General features: G+C 40.3%; 2 protein-coding genes across 2 annotated transcripts; one reads left to right on the plus strand and one right to left on the minus strand.

Moving 5' to 3' along the window:
* Positions 1-5,440: 5,440 nt before the first annotated feature.
* slc2a6 (solute carrier family 2 member 6) lies at positions 5,441-11,319 on the minus strand. Its single transcript, XM_023411136.2, has 8 exons — positions 10,972-11,319; positions 9,609-9,880; positions 8,816-8,912; positions 8,615-8,714; positions 8,084-8,277; positions 7,720-7,895; positions 7,339-7,628; positions 5,441-6,348 (listed from the first exon to the last, which is right to left on the minus strand). The coding sequence occupies exons 1-8, from the start codon at positions 11,035-11,037 to the stop codon at positions 6,020-6,022; spliced, it is 1,524 nt and encodes a 507-aa protein (XP_023266904.1). The 5' UTR covers positions 11,038-11,319; the 3' UTR covers positions 5,441-6,019.
* Positions 11,320-12,496: 1,177 nt separating this feature from the next.
* LOC111658560 (uncharacterized) lies at positions 12,497-15,598 on the plus strand. The gene is made up of 3 exons (XM_023411140.2): positions 12,497-12,681; positions 13,471-13,649; positions 14,264-15,598. Exons 1-3 carry the CDS (start codon positions 12,556-12,558, stop codon positions 15,351-15,353), a joined length of 1,395 nt encoding a protein of 464 aa, XP_023266908.1. The 5' UTR covers positions 12,497-12,555; the 3' UTR covers positions 15,354-15,598.
* The last annotated feature ends 304 nt before the right edge of the window (positions 15,599-15,902 follow it).

Here is a 15,902-nt window from a genome sequence, read left to right on the forward strand (position 1 = left end):
TCTACAAGCCTTTCCCTGGACACACCCACATCCCCACCCTCACCGACAAAGACGTAAATATACAGCAAGGGTGAGTCACTCTGTGGTTTAGGTGTAACTTCCAAATACTGTTATGTTCTTCTTTTTCATTTGTCTATTGTTTCTTGAAAATAATCGAGGGAGTGTGTGTAAGTGTGACTTGAAGCATAGTTTTTTTTGTCCTGGGATGGGACTGGAAGGCCATGAACGAAGTCTGGGCAACATCAGTTTACACACATTAACACACATTCACAAAATATGACAAGAATTCAGGGCATTTCTCATGGATGTTTCTCATATCTGCACAGAGGAGCCGCCATAGAACAAGGCATTAAAAACTCGCCCACTCAAACCAATGAGATTTGTCAAATGAAGCAACTCACAAACATATAAGGCTCTGCCCTGAGAGGCTGTGTTAAAGGAAGATTTTTGAGCTGTTCTGCATGATTTTGTGTGGAATTATGTCACTATGAATGCTGTACGTTTGTAAAGAGTGAAGTCTATGGTAACCAGCTAGCTAGCTAGCAGCTAACAGCTCCATCCAAAGAAAAACAAAATCTGCCTAATAAAACACTTGTGAAGCTCACAAGTAAATGAAGTTGGTTTAATAACACCAAGGTGTAGAATGACCAATTTGGTATGATAACTGATTGACGGCCCTATTTACAGACAGAGTGGTATCAATCCTGATCGAGGTCAACTGTCCACCAGAAAGAATATAAGTGTGATGCTAAAAATGTCAAACTATTCCTGTAAGGGTGGTGCTGCAAACAGACAGTAAAAGCTGGATACATACACCCAAAGAAAATCAAAGCAACATTTGATTTTTTGCCAGTAATGAACATTAGGCTACTAGGAGTTGGTGATAGATGCAGCGTTGAGAAGCCTGGCTATCCAAACTGCAGACAATGCAGTGACTGATGCCAAATTTGGTGCTTTTATGTCTCTTGGCTCTATTTTGCCCACATGAATGTGGCACATTTAATTTTATTTATAACCCTTTTTATCATGTTAGCATCCAATTTCATCTCAAAAATGTCTGTGAAGGTCTGCATTTTCTTTCACTCAGCTGGGAGCAGGCCAGTTCAACCACATTTTTATACTGCTGGTCACTGGGGGTTGATTGCGTTGCCTAACCACGCCTTATACGTATGTTGAGGGAAGCTTGAAAAAAATGTGTAGGGATTTGAATCAATGACCTTCCAACCTGAGGCGCATTTCTAAAAGGCCATTCATGCCAACACTGCAGACTTTTTAACATTAGGTGAATGTAAAAGATTACAGTTTAACCTCAGGATATCTCATCATTATGAACGATCTACTGTAAGGGTGTGTTCGAGATGGTGGGGTGTTGCCTCTGAACATTATGTCAGCTGAATAGGGTGAGGCGGTAGTGTGTGTGTGTGTGTGTGTGTGTGTGTGTGTGTGTGTGTGCGTGCGTGCGTGCGTGCGTGCGTGCGTGCGTGCGTTTGTGTGTGTGTGTTTCGATGGGCCTGATGAACAACATTCCAGAGGATAAACCAATCCAGTTTTCATTTGGGCATGTGTGAGTGATGTATGGTATAAATTGGGATTGCAAGGCAGGGGATAATCCTGTTGTTGATACGAACGGAAATTCTCATTAATCCAATTTTCATACCCACTTATAGAGTACACAATTTATAATGATATTGAGCTTTAATCAGTGTACAGACACTTTGGAAACCAGAGGAACAAGTAATGGGATAATTATAAAGTAGTAAAGTTCTGTATGGACAAAATAGAAAAATCTTCCAAAAAATCCCTATTGGTAAAAAATGAATAAATAAAATAAACAAAAAATAAGAAACAGGTTTATTTGTCATTATCATTGTCATCTATTTATTTTGTCTTTTGTTGTAAGCAGAAAGAACAGTTCAGTTCAGACAGATTAACGTGAATTACTTCACATTCACCTCTTTATTTTTTTTAAAGAGCCGCTGAGCTATTCTTTTTTAGTAGAACCTCCTCCTACCCATCCATCCCCAATAGCTTATTACTGTACACTACTACAGGACCACAGACAGACACTACTTTTAAAAGCCAAGAAATTTTGTCATAAAGCAGGACCACTATAAACAGATTGGTCTACAAATATAACTCTTCCACTGGCTTCATTACAGTTGTTCGGTAAAAGATGTACTATGATGTCAGTTCACATGCAAGGTGCCCCTGTAAAACACAGTTCTTCTTCTTCTGATGATGATTTTTGGTGGTTGGCAAACAACTTTTTGGTGCATTACTTCCACTTTCTGCTTCGACTCATGAACATGACTAAATAAGAGTTTGTATTTTTTGTAGTTCTCACTGTTGCCTAAATTTTTATATGCTGCCTTGATATTGATGCTGAACTACTGCCGATTTAAAATCAAAGATGTCCTATGTCAAGAGCAACAGTTAAACTGCAGACATTTCTAAGACATCCTATTTGAAACAATGATGTAATTTGTCTTACTTAAAAGGCATAGTTGAGCATCATCTGCATAACATTATAGGTCATACAACATCTGTGCACTGAGTGTTGACTTGGTCCTAGGATTGAGCCTTGTGGTACACCTTGTTATTTAAGACGTAGAGAAAACGCAAGTATACGTTTTTTTTATTAGTATATCACAAACATAATGTCAGGAAAAAGGACGAACTCCAAAAGTCAAAAACGGGAAAATAGAAGAAATTAGATACGCAAGTATTTTTAGTTATTTCATCCGACAGCAACAACCCTCCACCCCCTTCCTCCTTAAACCAGAAGAAGGAACAATTAATTAATTAAAATGATCAATTGAGGCTGAATCCCAGAGCAGTCAAACATATTCTTACCATCAGTGTATATCAAGTGTGAAGTGAATGTGTGAAGACACACTCATCAGTATAACAGATATCAATATCAAAATTTCATGCTGTCTGTCTTGACAGTGACAAAACATTTTGGTACTAGAGAAAAAAAAAAACACCCAGTGAACGCAGCAGCAGATGGTGAGAAAGGTGGGAGGGGTGAAGGAAGAGTGAGGCAGGAAGGAGGTGGGTACAATCAGAAACAAAAATAGATTGGATAAAAGCTGTGAGACGCTGTCTGTGTGTTCTTCCACCGATGCCTCTCCTTCTATCACTATTGTGTCTGTCTTTCTTCTTATCCATCTGAGCATCTGTTTATATATAAGAAATATATGACAATATGTTTAAAATGTATTTATTAATAACCACATGTATCTTGTTTTAATTCAATGTTCTTTTTAAGGAATTATTTCTTTTTAGGAGTTTTATGTGAATCAGACACACAATATGTTTTAATTTTTTAAGTGGAGAGGAGTTGATGTTTCTGATGAGGTGTTTCATAAGACACAAAAGAAACTGACATGGAATTAAAAGAATTAAAAAAACAAAAAACAAAAAGAACAAACAGTACTATCTCACTTACTGTTTATGAATTTTCTTGAAACAGGTAACAACAACTTCCAACAATATACAACAATATTCTGGTATATAATCGATCAATATTTCAGGTGACACAAACGACTCAACTACACCAAGCATTACACACAAGCGCACACAGACCAATCATCTGCAGATACATATCTTCCATAGCAACATGTATCTTTTAGCAGTGTGTGTGTGTGTGTGTGTTAGCCACACCTTAATAAAGCAGTTCATTGGTGACAGGGTGGGACAAAAGCTTTAATACAGCATTAGTGCAGGAATCTTTAGGTTGTGCTTATTAACAAGTGTTTGTGTGTGTGTGTGTGTGTGTGTGTGTGTGTGTGTGTGTGTGTGTGTGTGTGTGATTAATGGGTTCCTGACATTAAGCACAGCTTCAACAGAGTGCCCAAATCTTTGCATTAGCCTTGGTCCAACATCATACAGTATTATATGATAGGATATATGATATATATGATTTCTTTCATTGGTGTTTATAAAAAGCTGAAACTTGATACTGTGGTTTTTAAGGTAAATGGTATCTACTGCTGTATTTGGCAGTAGTATAAAATCTATACACATTATCATTTAATTAAACATAAGAGACCAATCAATCACAACCACGAGGCTTTGACAGCACTTCTACATTATGTTTTCTAGCTGAGTTGACCCTGAATATCATGGCAAATTATCTGACATTTACTGTTGAGGTATCAGCTCAGTGAAGCGGTATTTACAACTCAACCAATAAACCACTGAGAAATATACCAACAAACAACACAATGGGGTCAGAAATGTAAAGTCACATCACTTTAGCAATTGTTTCATATTTTTAAAAAGGTTTTCTGTACTTGTTCATAAGCACAACCCAAAGATTCCTGCACTAATGCTGTATTAAAGCTTTTGTCCCACTGAACTGCTTTATTAAGGTGTGTAAAACGCACACACACACACACACACACACACACATACACATACACAAACACACCGAAACCTGCAGAGTGTTGTCCCTTCTTCCGTCCATGTCAATCAAACACTGTACAGACCCAGACTACACAGATTTAAATATGACTACAAACATGCAGATAATTATCTCTGTAATATGATAGGTATGTCCCTTCAAACTCTCTAATGTATTATAATACCTACTGACAGTGGATGGCCAGAATAACAGGAAGACATTCCTAGTTCCATTGGGTTACTATAGACAACTTGGAGATTGGGGAGGTACTGGTCAGTGATGTGCATCATTTGGTGAGTCAGACTCAAACCTATGACACAGAGGACACTGTGGCATGTGACCAGGCCTGCTGAGCCAAACAATACTTCCCGTCGTCTTGTTTTAGCTGCACAGAAGATGATGGACCTGTTTTTTTTTTAGAGAGTTGACAACCTGTTCACATGGTTAAACTTTTCTAAAATCTATGTACAAGTTTATTTGCATTCTAAACTTTATGTATATTTAGATTTTGTAGCTGAAGTCTTTACATGTTAACCAATGTAACATATATTGTATAAATGAAGAAATACCTATCCTCCATAACTGACGACTGTAACGTAACAAAATAATGGTCCAACCTGCAACAAAATCAGCACCACCTACAAATCTGGTGTTACTGCTCACTACTGTGCCATGTGTGCACCACACCTCTCAGAGATCACCCGTCAGTCAACGGCGCAGCAGTGCTATGTCTTCTTCTTTACCACATATTCTGTTGAAGATGGTTCATGCAGGTGATACTCTGTCATGCTCATAAATAAAAATTAATTGCTGCTGCTGCTGAAAACACAGAACATGTGACTTTGTGTGAACTGGATCATATTTTACACTGAGACCGTCTGTGGCTACAAAGTTAGCATTCAAATTCAGTCTGTCAAATGTCGCAGTGGGAATACAAGATGGACCAAAATACCATAAAGACATGACAAAAGAGTATGTAAGTGAGACCACAACATGGTGTTCTGATGTATCACTGGGAAAATAATGGCAAAGTGATGCAAAGTGGAGCAATGAGTCCACCATTTTATTTACAAGAAGACATATCAGAGTTCATGTGTTTTCACCATGCCCACTTACCAGTGAACTAAGGCTGTGATTAAACTTGATCTTGTTAATACTTTAAAAACACTGTTACATTAGTTTCACTAATGTGTCACCTGTAAAATACTCTGAAACAGTTGTTGCTGCCATGTTTGTGTGTGTTAAAGCAGCAAAGGTAAATGATCTCACCATAGGCTGGATAAGTATTATTTAATATTATACTTATCAAATGTTATTATTATTGTGTTGGAATGTAAGAAAGGAAACTTGTACATTTACAAATAACAATCTTATTGTTGTAACATGTTTATTATTTAGATGTAAAAACAGTGACGTGCATCTTGACATAATGGTGATTGATTTTAGTCTGTTGAACTCAGCCTTGGTGATCTTTGACCTACAGTGGTCAGTCTATGCTCAGGAATTATTGTGGTAGATACATGTTAATTTGAACATATCTCTTTACAGTAGCCCGTCTTTCGAGCCACATCATGTGAACGACTCATTTTTGACCAAAGGGATCTATGAGTCTCAGCCGGACTGTGCAGTGGATTGACTCCGTCTGATGGTGAATGTACGGCCTGTCCTGAAATAGTTCTCTATTTCCTCCAGCGAGCGGCCGCGAGTCTCTGGGATGCACACGGCGTTGAACAGCAGGCAGACGACACAAACCACTGTGAAACACAGGTACGGCACGTACAGGCCGTAATTGTCCACAAGGTGTGTGAAGGCGTGGGTGAGCATGAAGGCTGTTAACCAGCTGACAGTAACACACAGACCTGAAGCCACGCCCCTGGCAACCAGCGGCAACACCTCTGACATCAGCAGCCATGTGATTGGGCCCCATCCCATGGCGTATCCTAGGAGACATCCAACATTATGATGACAAAGCAAACAGCTCATATAAAAGAAGATGATATAATAGCACAATAATGGCACCAAAAAAAGGAAGCTACTCCTTAAGCTCTGATTTTGGAGAGATAACACTTGAATCTAAGTTGCACTACATAACAATACTGTGATGTAAGGCGTGAGACCATAAATGAAACCAATTTAACAACTGAAAACACAGGGTTTCATGAGTACGAGCAGATGTTGATGTGTAATAAACAGTGGTTAATCACGCTTCGAGAGCTAAGTATAACAAAATGTCCTAAGGACATAACAGGTCTTAACTTGTTGGAACGAGACAAAAGGTCAATTACTGCTAAAAAGCACATGCTTCATTAAATACAGGGACACATGCCTGGCAGGATATCAAATCTCCACCCAATGAACAAGCTAACTGTGTCTCTATATTTATTTTTAAGTGCTATTTTACTTGTATCTGTGTGGTGTGAACTGAACTGAACCAAAAACAAGAGTCTACAGCCAGGCTAGCAGTTCTTTGAAGCTGTGCTTAGGCTCACTGGTGCTTTGAGCTAAGTGCTAACATCCATGCTAACATGCCCCCAATGATAATACTAACATGCTGATGTTTAGGTTAACCAAGGTGAGTTTAGTGCGCTGACATGGGATTACCAGAGTTATTATAATCCATCTTCTCTGGGATTTCAAAATCTGTACCAAATTTCATGAAAATTTAGCCAATAGTTGTCAAGATGTTGGTGGTGCTATAGAGGAAAAGCCAAGGGATCAGTGTCAATACAATTAGTCCTCAGGAGAACACAAATATCTGTGTATCTAAGATTTCATGCCAATCCATCCAGTAGCTATTTATACCAGTAGATATTTCAGTCTGAAACAAAGCGGTAGACGGACTGACCGGCATTTTCATCCCTGAAGACAACAGTGTGATTTGGGAAAACATTGATTTTCAACAAGAGTTCAAAGATGCTCTCAGCACTCACCAAATATAAACACCATGGTGCTGATGAGGGGAATGAGGCCTGCTGAACTGGCCTCTAAAGAGTTTCCGATGTCATTATGGGGGCTGTAGTTCAAACTCATTGTGAGGTTTGGAGGAGAGGGGCCTGGAGGGCAAGGCGTGGTGTGGGAGATCATGGTCAGAGTCAGAGTGGACAGGAACATCAGCATGCTTGACGTGTACAGCAGGGCTTTGCGCCCAGCCTTGTCCATCAGACTGGCTGCCACGGCAACAGAAAAGAGGCGGACGGCACCTACAATGGCAGCATCATACCTGACAGATACAAAATGAGAATAGGTCTGTATTCGATAGATAATATAATTAGATAATAGATAAATACAGTTAAATAGGATATATCTCATACTTAGGCGCCAGGGAAACTTTGCTCTTGGCAAAGATGGGCTCCATGTAGACCAGAATGGGCGTGACGCCCGTCATTTGCTGCAGGAAACGCATCACCACTGAGATAATGATTGGCCGGTAGTAAACGGGTGTGGCAAGCTGGGACCATGTGACTCTACTCTGTGTGTTGATGCTGTGCTGCATTGGTAGAAATGTAAAACTCACATACATGTACTAGTTTATATTTACTTTAAAACTCCTCTAGAATGTAAACCACATGTGTGTTCCCCGTAAAACCTCAGTGCATCTTTAGCTGATCTCCTCAAGTCGATAGAATTGTCCCCTTTAAGTTGTTAAAAACATTCCAGCAGCTGTCTGTCTCTTACTTGTATGGCACTGAGCTCGATTTGTGTGTCGTAGTGACTCCCCCTCAGCCAGCGGAGGGCTCTCTCAGCCTGCTGCTCTCGCCCCAAGGAGAGGAGCCTCCTGGGAGAGGAGGGCATGAACACAAGCAGCACAACCATAAACAGAGCTGGAACCTCCCCGGCTATTGCCAGCCACCGCCACGGAACCACCAGACCTGTACATCACATCACATCGTCATGTTGAAATTATGATAGCATGAGCTACAGAGCAGAAAAGCAATGGCTGCTGCCACTAAAAATATCACAACATGTGTAATGTCTCAATATTATCCACGCTGAGCCAGTTACAACCTCACCACCTAAAGAAATGCATGATATCTCTATTTGTGTTTATTAACTTCAACTTAATTGTTGATTCTCACGTCTTTGCCACTGTGTCAACTTACAGCCATCAAACCTGTGTCTAAGGAAAACACTGAGCCGCTAAATGTGTAAAAAATGAATGTTACTTTCAGTAATGGTATTAATGCAGCCGTGTTGGTATATTCTTACTCAGGGCGTAGAGCGCCAGGGTCCCAAACACAGCAGTGACCTGAGGGCAGGAGCCCAGAGCTCCTCTCACTCCTTTGTGGGAGATCTCTGAGATGTAAACCTGTGACATAAGCACACAAAAGACACACAAACAGTAACATGAACACAAGTGTAAATCACATATACATGTGCAATTTTGTATCTGTAACCATGGTGACCTACAGGAATGGATGCCGCTGTCATCCCACCGGCGACACCTGTAAGGAAGCGACCAACAAGGAGCATCCACAAGTCCACAGCCCCTCCCATAAGCATGTATCTAAGACACATATACAGATCAGAAGAAAAAAGTAGTACATGCAGGCTCAATGATTTCAAAGGCATCATGTTTTTACTGCTGTGTGTGCACTTTTGAATAAATTATAGCATTCTGTGGTTTGTGCACCGCAGGGTACAGTTAAATAGATACCATTAATGAATGCCTCCTTCTGCAAAACTCTCTGCTTTAATCATGTAGTGCAGTAACCATATCTGCACCAAAATGTAATAGCTTCTTCCCTGGCTCATGCCCCATCCCTCCAACATGTTCTGTGCAAATTAGTTCAGTTTAGTGTAGATCTGAATAATAATCTCACAGGCATGAGTAGGATTGCTTGGCCTTGGCGGAGGTATATGCTCCTCTGAGTGCCATTCTAGTTGTACCTGTTAGGGTGGGACTGCTTACTGTGTTATCATTTTTATTACTTCATAGAGTTTAGTGACATGTTATTATAGCCACACGCAACATTCACCTCACTAGAGATCTATATGTGGTAATTGAAAACAATTTGCAAAGTAACTGGTAGCTACAGCTGTCAAACAAATGTAGTGGAATAAAAAGTATAACATGAAATGTAATGCATGTAGAAGTATAGCAGATAACATAGAAATACTTAAGCACAAATGCTTCATAATTGTACTCATGTACATTACTCAGAGCACCGTCTGATGCCTGTATGCTGTTTCTTTGACCCACCCAATAGTCGATGGCACTGCTGACATCATGATGCTCAGCTTGCGCCCAACCATGTCGTTGAGCAGCATTGCTCCCAGCCCTCCGGCCGCTGCACCCAGTGAATAGATTGAGCCGAACCACGCGGCCTTCTCTGTGTCCATCCTGAGCCGAGGGTCAGCATCGGGACTCTTGAGCTGTGGCAGCACGGGGGACGAGAAGACCAGGGAGTAACCGAAGCTGAAGTTCCCCAGGACGGCCGAGAAAACGGCCAGGAACAGTTTGGAGTTTTTGATCTGGGATTAACGGATATGGATGATTTAGAAATAAGAAGATAACTTTCACAAATATTGAGCATGGGGCAAAAATCCTTTCTTTAAGATAAGAGTAAATACTGAAGTTCTTTTCACAGAAATAAATGAAATAAATTCATAAATATGTGCACTTGGCTTTTGGAAGTGTTGTCCAGTGAGCTCATCCTGTAGAGAGAGGAGGTGGTGTGTGTTGTGGGTTTACACACAGTATTGTCTGCATGAGTGACAAGAGGTCTCAGGGAAATGAAAAACTTCACAGCAAGTATTACTCTGTGCAGCACTTAAGTGAGATAAAGAAAAGGGGAGAACTATAAATTACACTATTCTAAACAAAAGTCATGTTGAATTGTCTGCAGTCTTAGTTTTAATGTCATGTTAATTAGAATTAGTTTTCTACTGATTATAGAACTTTTCCTGCCAAATGGTGAATAATGTTGAAAGCCTTTTGTACAAATGATTTAAACTAATGCAAAAAAACATTTGTCATTTACCTGTTTTAGGTGTCAGGGACGTGTGCTGAAGATTTTAGAGCTTGATTAAGGGAACTATTGTTTGTCATGGGGAAGGGAAGGAAGTCTGTGTGCACATGATCATGCCTTTAGTTCATGCAGTTGTTCCTCAGTCAAGCCAAGTTTGCAAGTTGGTTGTTTTCTTTTCACTTTTGGATTACATGTGTGTTGCACTGTGTAAATAAATCAACTATTTGGGTTTTTGACAATCAAGGGCCAATTTCATAAAGACAGACTTTAACTATGACTTAAATCCAACTGGCAGTCCTCACACAGACGTCTAAATTCATCTGTTGCACAAAGCTGGCTTGACTATCTTAGAACTAATTTGCCATCAATTCAAACAAAACAAAAGAAAAAGAAACATGGCTACTGAGCATCAAACTTCACACCACAAAACAATATGTTAGACTCTAATCCTAACATATAAACAAGAGATGAGAATTGAAAGAGATGAATTTGTCTTTTTTGTTCATAATGTCTTAAATTAAACAATGACAAACAGAATCAACGAGCTATTGTTAGGACTTTTAGACAAATTACAATTAGTGAAATGTTTCCAACCTGGGATTCAGATGATGTTAGTGTTCTCTTCAGCAGTGGAGTCTCTTCATTCATGTGTGCTGACATGATGACAGCAGCCTTTATCAAAGTATCGGATTTATATAATCTGTTTAACGTATTTACTATTTGTTCATCGTCCTCAAGAAAAATGAAATATTTCTAAAATTAAACAAAATGTTGTTCTCTAAATCTTGACCATAATGAAGCTTGCAGCACAGGTGAGTCTTGTTTACAGGCAGGCAAGAAAAAAGAAGGCAGGCTGTTTCAATCCAAAGACTCATTTGTTTAAGAGCAGTCGTATCCACCCTGCTCAAGTATTAAGCTTTATCTTCCTGTGGGCAATGTGCACTTGTGGATTTTCCAGGCTGACAGACAGAAAACTGTCATAATGAAAATGAAACTGGAAACTGTTTACACTGGACTTTCACAAGTGAAACATTCATGGTGTGAATTATTGAACATCTTAAATACATTGCTCTCACAATTGCTCTTACATTTTTCTTTTCTTTCTTTTCATTAATGATAAATCAATGAAAAACTGATGATTTAATATTTTCAGTAAATTTTGGGGTAGAGTTTTAGTTGCTTTTCTAGAGAAATGATGAATGATTGCACAAAATAAAAACTGTACCCAAAATATCAGCTGTTCGTGGATGTTCAAATAAATCTACATTGGCTTTGCAAAATAAGATTGGTCAGATTCTCATTGAAACAACTTACAGATACATGTTACTTTCTGCCCTCAATAGTTCATTTTCAAAGTCCAGTGTAGATGAAGCCACGGTATTGTACAATGTCATGAGCAGAAAGCAGAAGAGAGGTAACAACATGATTCTTGGATTGAGCCATACAAAGGGAAAGCAGAAGAAGACGACAGTCAGATCCCTTGTCAGTGGGTCAGGGGAGAGGAAAGTACAGGCTGCTTCCCCCCTCAGCCCACTCATCATGAGATGTACCGTACTCTTACAGCACCACACAAATAAAAGCATACACATTTATTGAGTTGAGGGAAACTGAGGGCATGTTACAGGTTTGTTAAAGTTATGATCTGTGACAGAACTTCCCTTTTCCCACTTTTACTGACCAATATGGAACAATCATTTGTCTGACAGGAAGGTCATAAAAGTTTCAATAAAAGTGTATAATTCTTATACTTTATAAAAGTATAAGTATAAGTATCAATAAAAAATTCAGGTGGTGATGCAGTAGAGAAATAACATAACATAGAAATCATGGACATCCTTAAAGAAGGATTTAGGGATGTGCTTTTATTATTCTGCATTAGAATAAAATAGTGAACATTAATTGCTGGAGTGATTTGAACAGTTTACTTCTCTTTTCTTTGTGTAAATTTGTGTAGGAGAGTGAGACGGTGAGAGGCTGAGTATCTGTTAAATCCATCTGCATGTCCTCTCAGCTCCCCAATGATGTTGTGGAAAATGGAAAGTGTGTTTTTGTCCCAGTCTGTGGGAGTTTATAGTGTGTGTGTGTACTTCTTTCTCTCCTATATTTGTTGCTTCACCTCCACACTTCCACACAGGAACCCAAGCTCCCGGCTGTTTGTTATCCCAGCTCTACTGCACCATGGGCAGCCTCAAGACCGGCCACTGGCCCCTGATCCTGGTTCACATGCTTCTGCCACAGTTTCAGTGCGGAAAGGTGCAGGGAATTGATCTTGTGTCCCAGAAACTACGACGGCTCAACGAACAGGTCAGCTTGGATCAGACTGTGTATGTGTGTGTTTACAATAGTTAACCTTCATCAGTGTAATGGGATTTTTTATTAGATTAACAAGATTGGTATGCTATTATCATACTGTTACTTTTTTCAGTGATGCCAAGTTATTACAGTAGCAGTTGTGATATTGACCAAACAGTTGGTGCTACATCAGTTTAAGTGTGTCATAGTTGATTATCTGACCCCTCTGCAAAAAGGTGGCTCTCTGCAATTGCTGGGTTTATTTCAAGTTTACTATATGTGTTTATATCCCATTATAATATAAGTGGAAATTAAAATGCACTCCAATTTCATAATAAAACCAAACCTGTGCACTCCTTGGGATTAAAGTCTTAACTCTAAGGACACTTTCCATTTTAAAAAATTGGATTTTAGTAAAACAAAAACAGCAAAACAACAAATGTAGAAAGATGAAATTTTATGATAAAATGATATGTTTTTATTTATTTGGGAGCTACAGATCCAAAGACTTTATTACCTCACATTGGGAACTCTTATTAATTAAATCTCCAAAACACTGAGGTATTGGACTTAATTTTGGATTTATGAAACTAACAAAACATTTAGTCATGTCTGTCCTGTAAACCCCTCTCTGTTTTTGTACTGCTCCCAGACAAGTTAGTCATTTAAAAGTACTGATCGTCCAAGGTATAAAGTCATCACACACATGTATGTTTTTTTTCTTCTGGAGATTTTGAATATTTTCCTGATCTTCAAATCAGTTACCAAACAGCTGCAGAAATCCATTTCTTCTTTGATTAGTTCCAGCAGTTCCAGGCGCTGACCCAGGCCCGTTTGGACATGTTGGCCCTGAACCAGAACAGGAACTCCTCACCGGGGCTGGAGAGCCGCGTTCAAGACCTGAATGACCATTACCACCACATGTCACAGGACCTTGAGCACCTAAAGCAGAGCACAACGCAGGAGATAGAGGGTCTCAGGTTAGAGCTGGGGAAAAATCACTCACTACAGATGTGACGAACTCCTGCATACTGGTTTTATTTGGCAAGGTTTTCTGGAAAGCAGAGAGTTAAGAGCAGAGGGAGGGCAATTTGAGTACAGTCCAGTTTAATGTAGTCCAGTTCATAAAAAGACAGGGATTATATCCTTGGCATGTTAAATCTGACAAAATTGCTACTAGCGCTGTGACGTGGGTCGCAACATTACTTCAAAAACATCTTATGTTGGGATATCTGAAATGTTGAGTGGGTGGCTCTTCCCTTTAGCATCTGTTCTTGTTGCAGGATGAGAGGTAATGATTAACAGAGCAGCTTTTGGACAACATTCCTCCTTATACAACTAAAGTAATTCAGTATTTTCCATATTTAAAAAATCTACTCTGTGGCGATATGTTTAAAATGCATCCATCCAATATGATGCATCCAACATCATATTTTCCAGATATGTCAATATACGACATATACATTATGTTAGTTCCATAAACATCATTACGACTGACAACTTTACTCATAATGTGCATGGCAAAACAAAAAAAAAGTATTACGAGTAACACATGAATTAAAGGAAAACATTCTTATGTTGTTCATCATCCCAGGGAGTGGAGTAGGAAGCTTGAGAAAAAGAGTAAGCGGATGGAGGGTCGTCTGGCTTTGATGGAGAGGAACCTGAGGGAGAACCGACGTCAGAGACAGAAGCTTGATCTTGGTCAGGACTTCTCCAACCTTACCCTGGAGCTCCAGAGCCAGGAGGAAAGGCTGGCTGCCCTTCAAGCCCAGCGTGATGAACTGTTAATGGGGCTGAAGGGGTTGCAGGAATCCCTGAAAAACCAGGTGCTGCGTGTGACCCGACTCGAGGGACAGCTCGGTGAGGTCCTGCAGTGGAATGGAGCAGGGAACATCAGGAGTTCTGTGAGGGTGGGAGAACCCCTCAGCTCCAACATCACACCAGAAGAGTACTATGAAACACGCAGGAGAGCCCAGACCCACAGAGGAGGGAGGCCTGGAAGGATTCTGGGTGGACATACACAACCCAGACCAGAAGGAAGCAGTCAAGCCAAGACTGATCAACCAAGACTGGATCAATACCACGCAACAAACCGACCGAAACATTCAAAAGCCCAGAGGTTAAGACCTCAGCCGGTCTCTCCTCCACAGATACAAGACCAATATCCAAACCCTAAACCCCAGTCCACAGATTACCTGCCCCAGCCTGATGCGTACCGCTCTCAGTCACAGATCCAGATGCGGGCCCAGACGTGGCCTCACCCGATCCAGCAGGAACAGCTCCAGTCTCACCAGTCTGTGTCTTCTCGTCATGCCCAGATCCAGCCCCAGGACCAACAACCACTCAAGCCTCAGTTACAACCTCAGAGACACCCCCAGTTAGACAACCCCAATTATTCCTCTTGGCCCCAGCCCCTGTCCCAGACTCAAACTCATCCTGGACCCACCAAAGACAGGCAGAGCAGGACCAGACAAGGGGCTCCTGAGCCCCAGGCCTCAGATGTTCTCCCTCATCCCCAGTCTGAGCCTTATCAGCCCAGGGCTAGCAGGTTGAAAAGCCAAGATGAGGACGAAAGCAACACCAAGGTAGAGACTTCAGTGATCCATAACTTCCTCCAGCTTCCTGTGAGGCACAAGATCCCAGCAAGGCCAGTTCCTAAAAAGGATGCAACCAGTAAGTAAAAGTCAGTACGCTAATGTGTCCGACCAAAAAAGAGCAAGATATTGAATCTGATCAGAAAAGGATTACATTTACTACATAATGGTGAGAAACAAGCTGTATCAGGTTTATAGTTCCTACATGTCAGATAACTCAAATCAAGGGTTATCTTGCATACAACAGCGGACCCAAAAGCTCCTCTTCATATATTTGCAAGTTTTCTCATAGCCCACATTATAACACCCACTCACTTATACATCACTGAAGACAGAGAGACACACAGAGAAAGAGGTGTTGAGTGGTTCACTGAGGGTTCGTCAGCTGGGAGTTGAATGTGGAGTTCTGCTCTCATCTGAAAAATCCATTTACTTTTTCTACATTCACACTGAATAACATCTGTAACCCCTTTTAGACGTAGTAGAGGCTTTCACAGTCTGAGCACATACTTCCTAAACTGTTTTACACTTCTTTCCTTTTTATTATGTGTTGTCTGGGTGGCTGCATTATGTAGTTTCATTGGTTTGCTAGGTTTGATGTTATATCTTCTCTCTCCCTCTGTCTGCAGTCTGTAA

Source organism: Seriola lalandi, unplaced genomic scaffold (assembly GCF_002814215.2).
Source record: "Seriola lalandi dorsalis isolate HSWRI2012SDOR001 ecotype SW California unplaced genomic scaffold, Sedor1 jcf7180002054452, whole genome shotgun sequence".
Classification (NCBI taxonomy): domain Eukaryota; kingdom Metazoa; phylum Chordata; class Actinopteri; order Carangiformes; family Carangidae; genus Seriola; species Seriola lalandi.

What these genes read in the sequence shown, in the direction of transcription:
- LOC111658560 (XM_023411140.2), top strand. Translation starts at nt 12,556, where the DNA reads ATGGGCAGCCTCAAGACCGGCCACTGGCCCCTGATCCTGGTTCACATG. An exon ending in TACGACGGCTCAACGAACAG is followed by an intron (nt 12,682 to 13,470) that starts GTCAGCTTGGAT and finishes TTCTTTGATTAG; the next exon opens with TTCCAGCAGTTCCAGGCGCT. An exon ending in CAGGAGATAGAGGGTCTCAG is followed by an intron (nt 13,650 to 14,263) that starts GTTAGAGCTGGG and finishes TCATCATCCCAG; the next exon opens with GGAGTGGAGTAGGAAGCTTG.
- slc2a6 (XM_023411136.2), bottom strand. Translation starts at nt 11,037, where the DNA reads ATGTCAGCACACATGAATGAAGAGACTCCACTGCTGAAGAGAACACTA. An exon ending in TAACATCATCTGAATCCCAG is followed by an intron (nt 9,881 to 10,971) that starts GTTGGAAACATT and finishes CGTTAATCCCAG; the next exon opens with ATCAAAAACTCCAAACTGTT. An exon ending in CACCATGGTGTTTATATTTG is followed by an intron (nt 6,349 to 7,338) that starts GTGAGTGCTGAG and finishes GATGTCTCCTAG; the next exon opens with GATACGCCATGGGATGGGGC.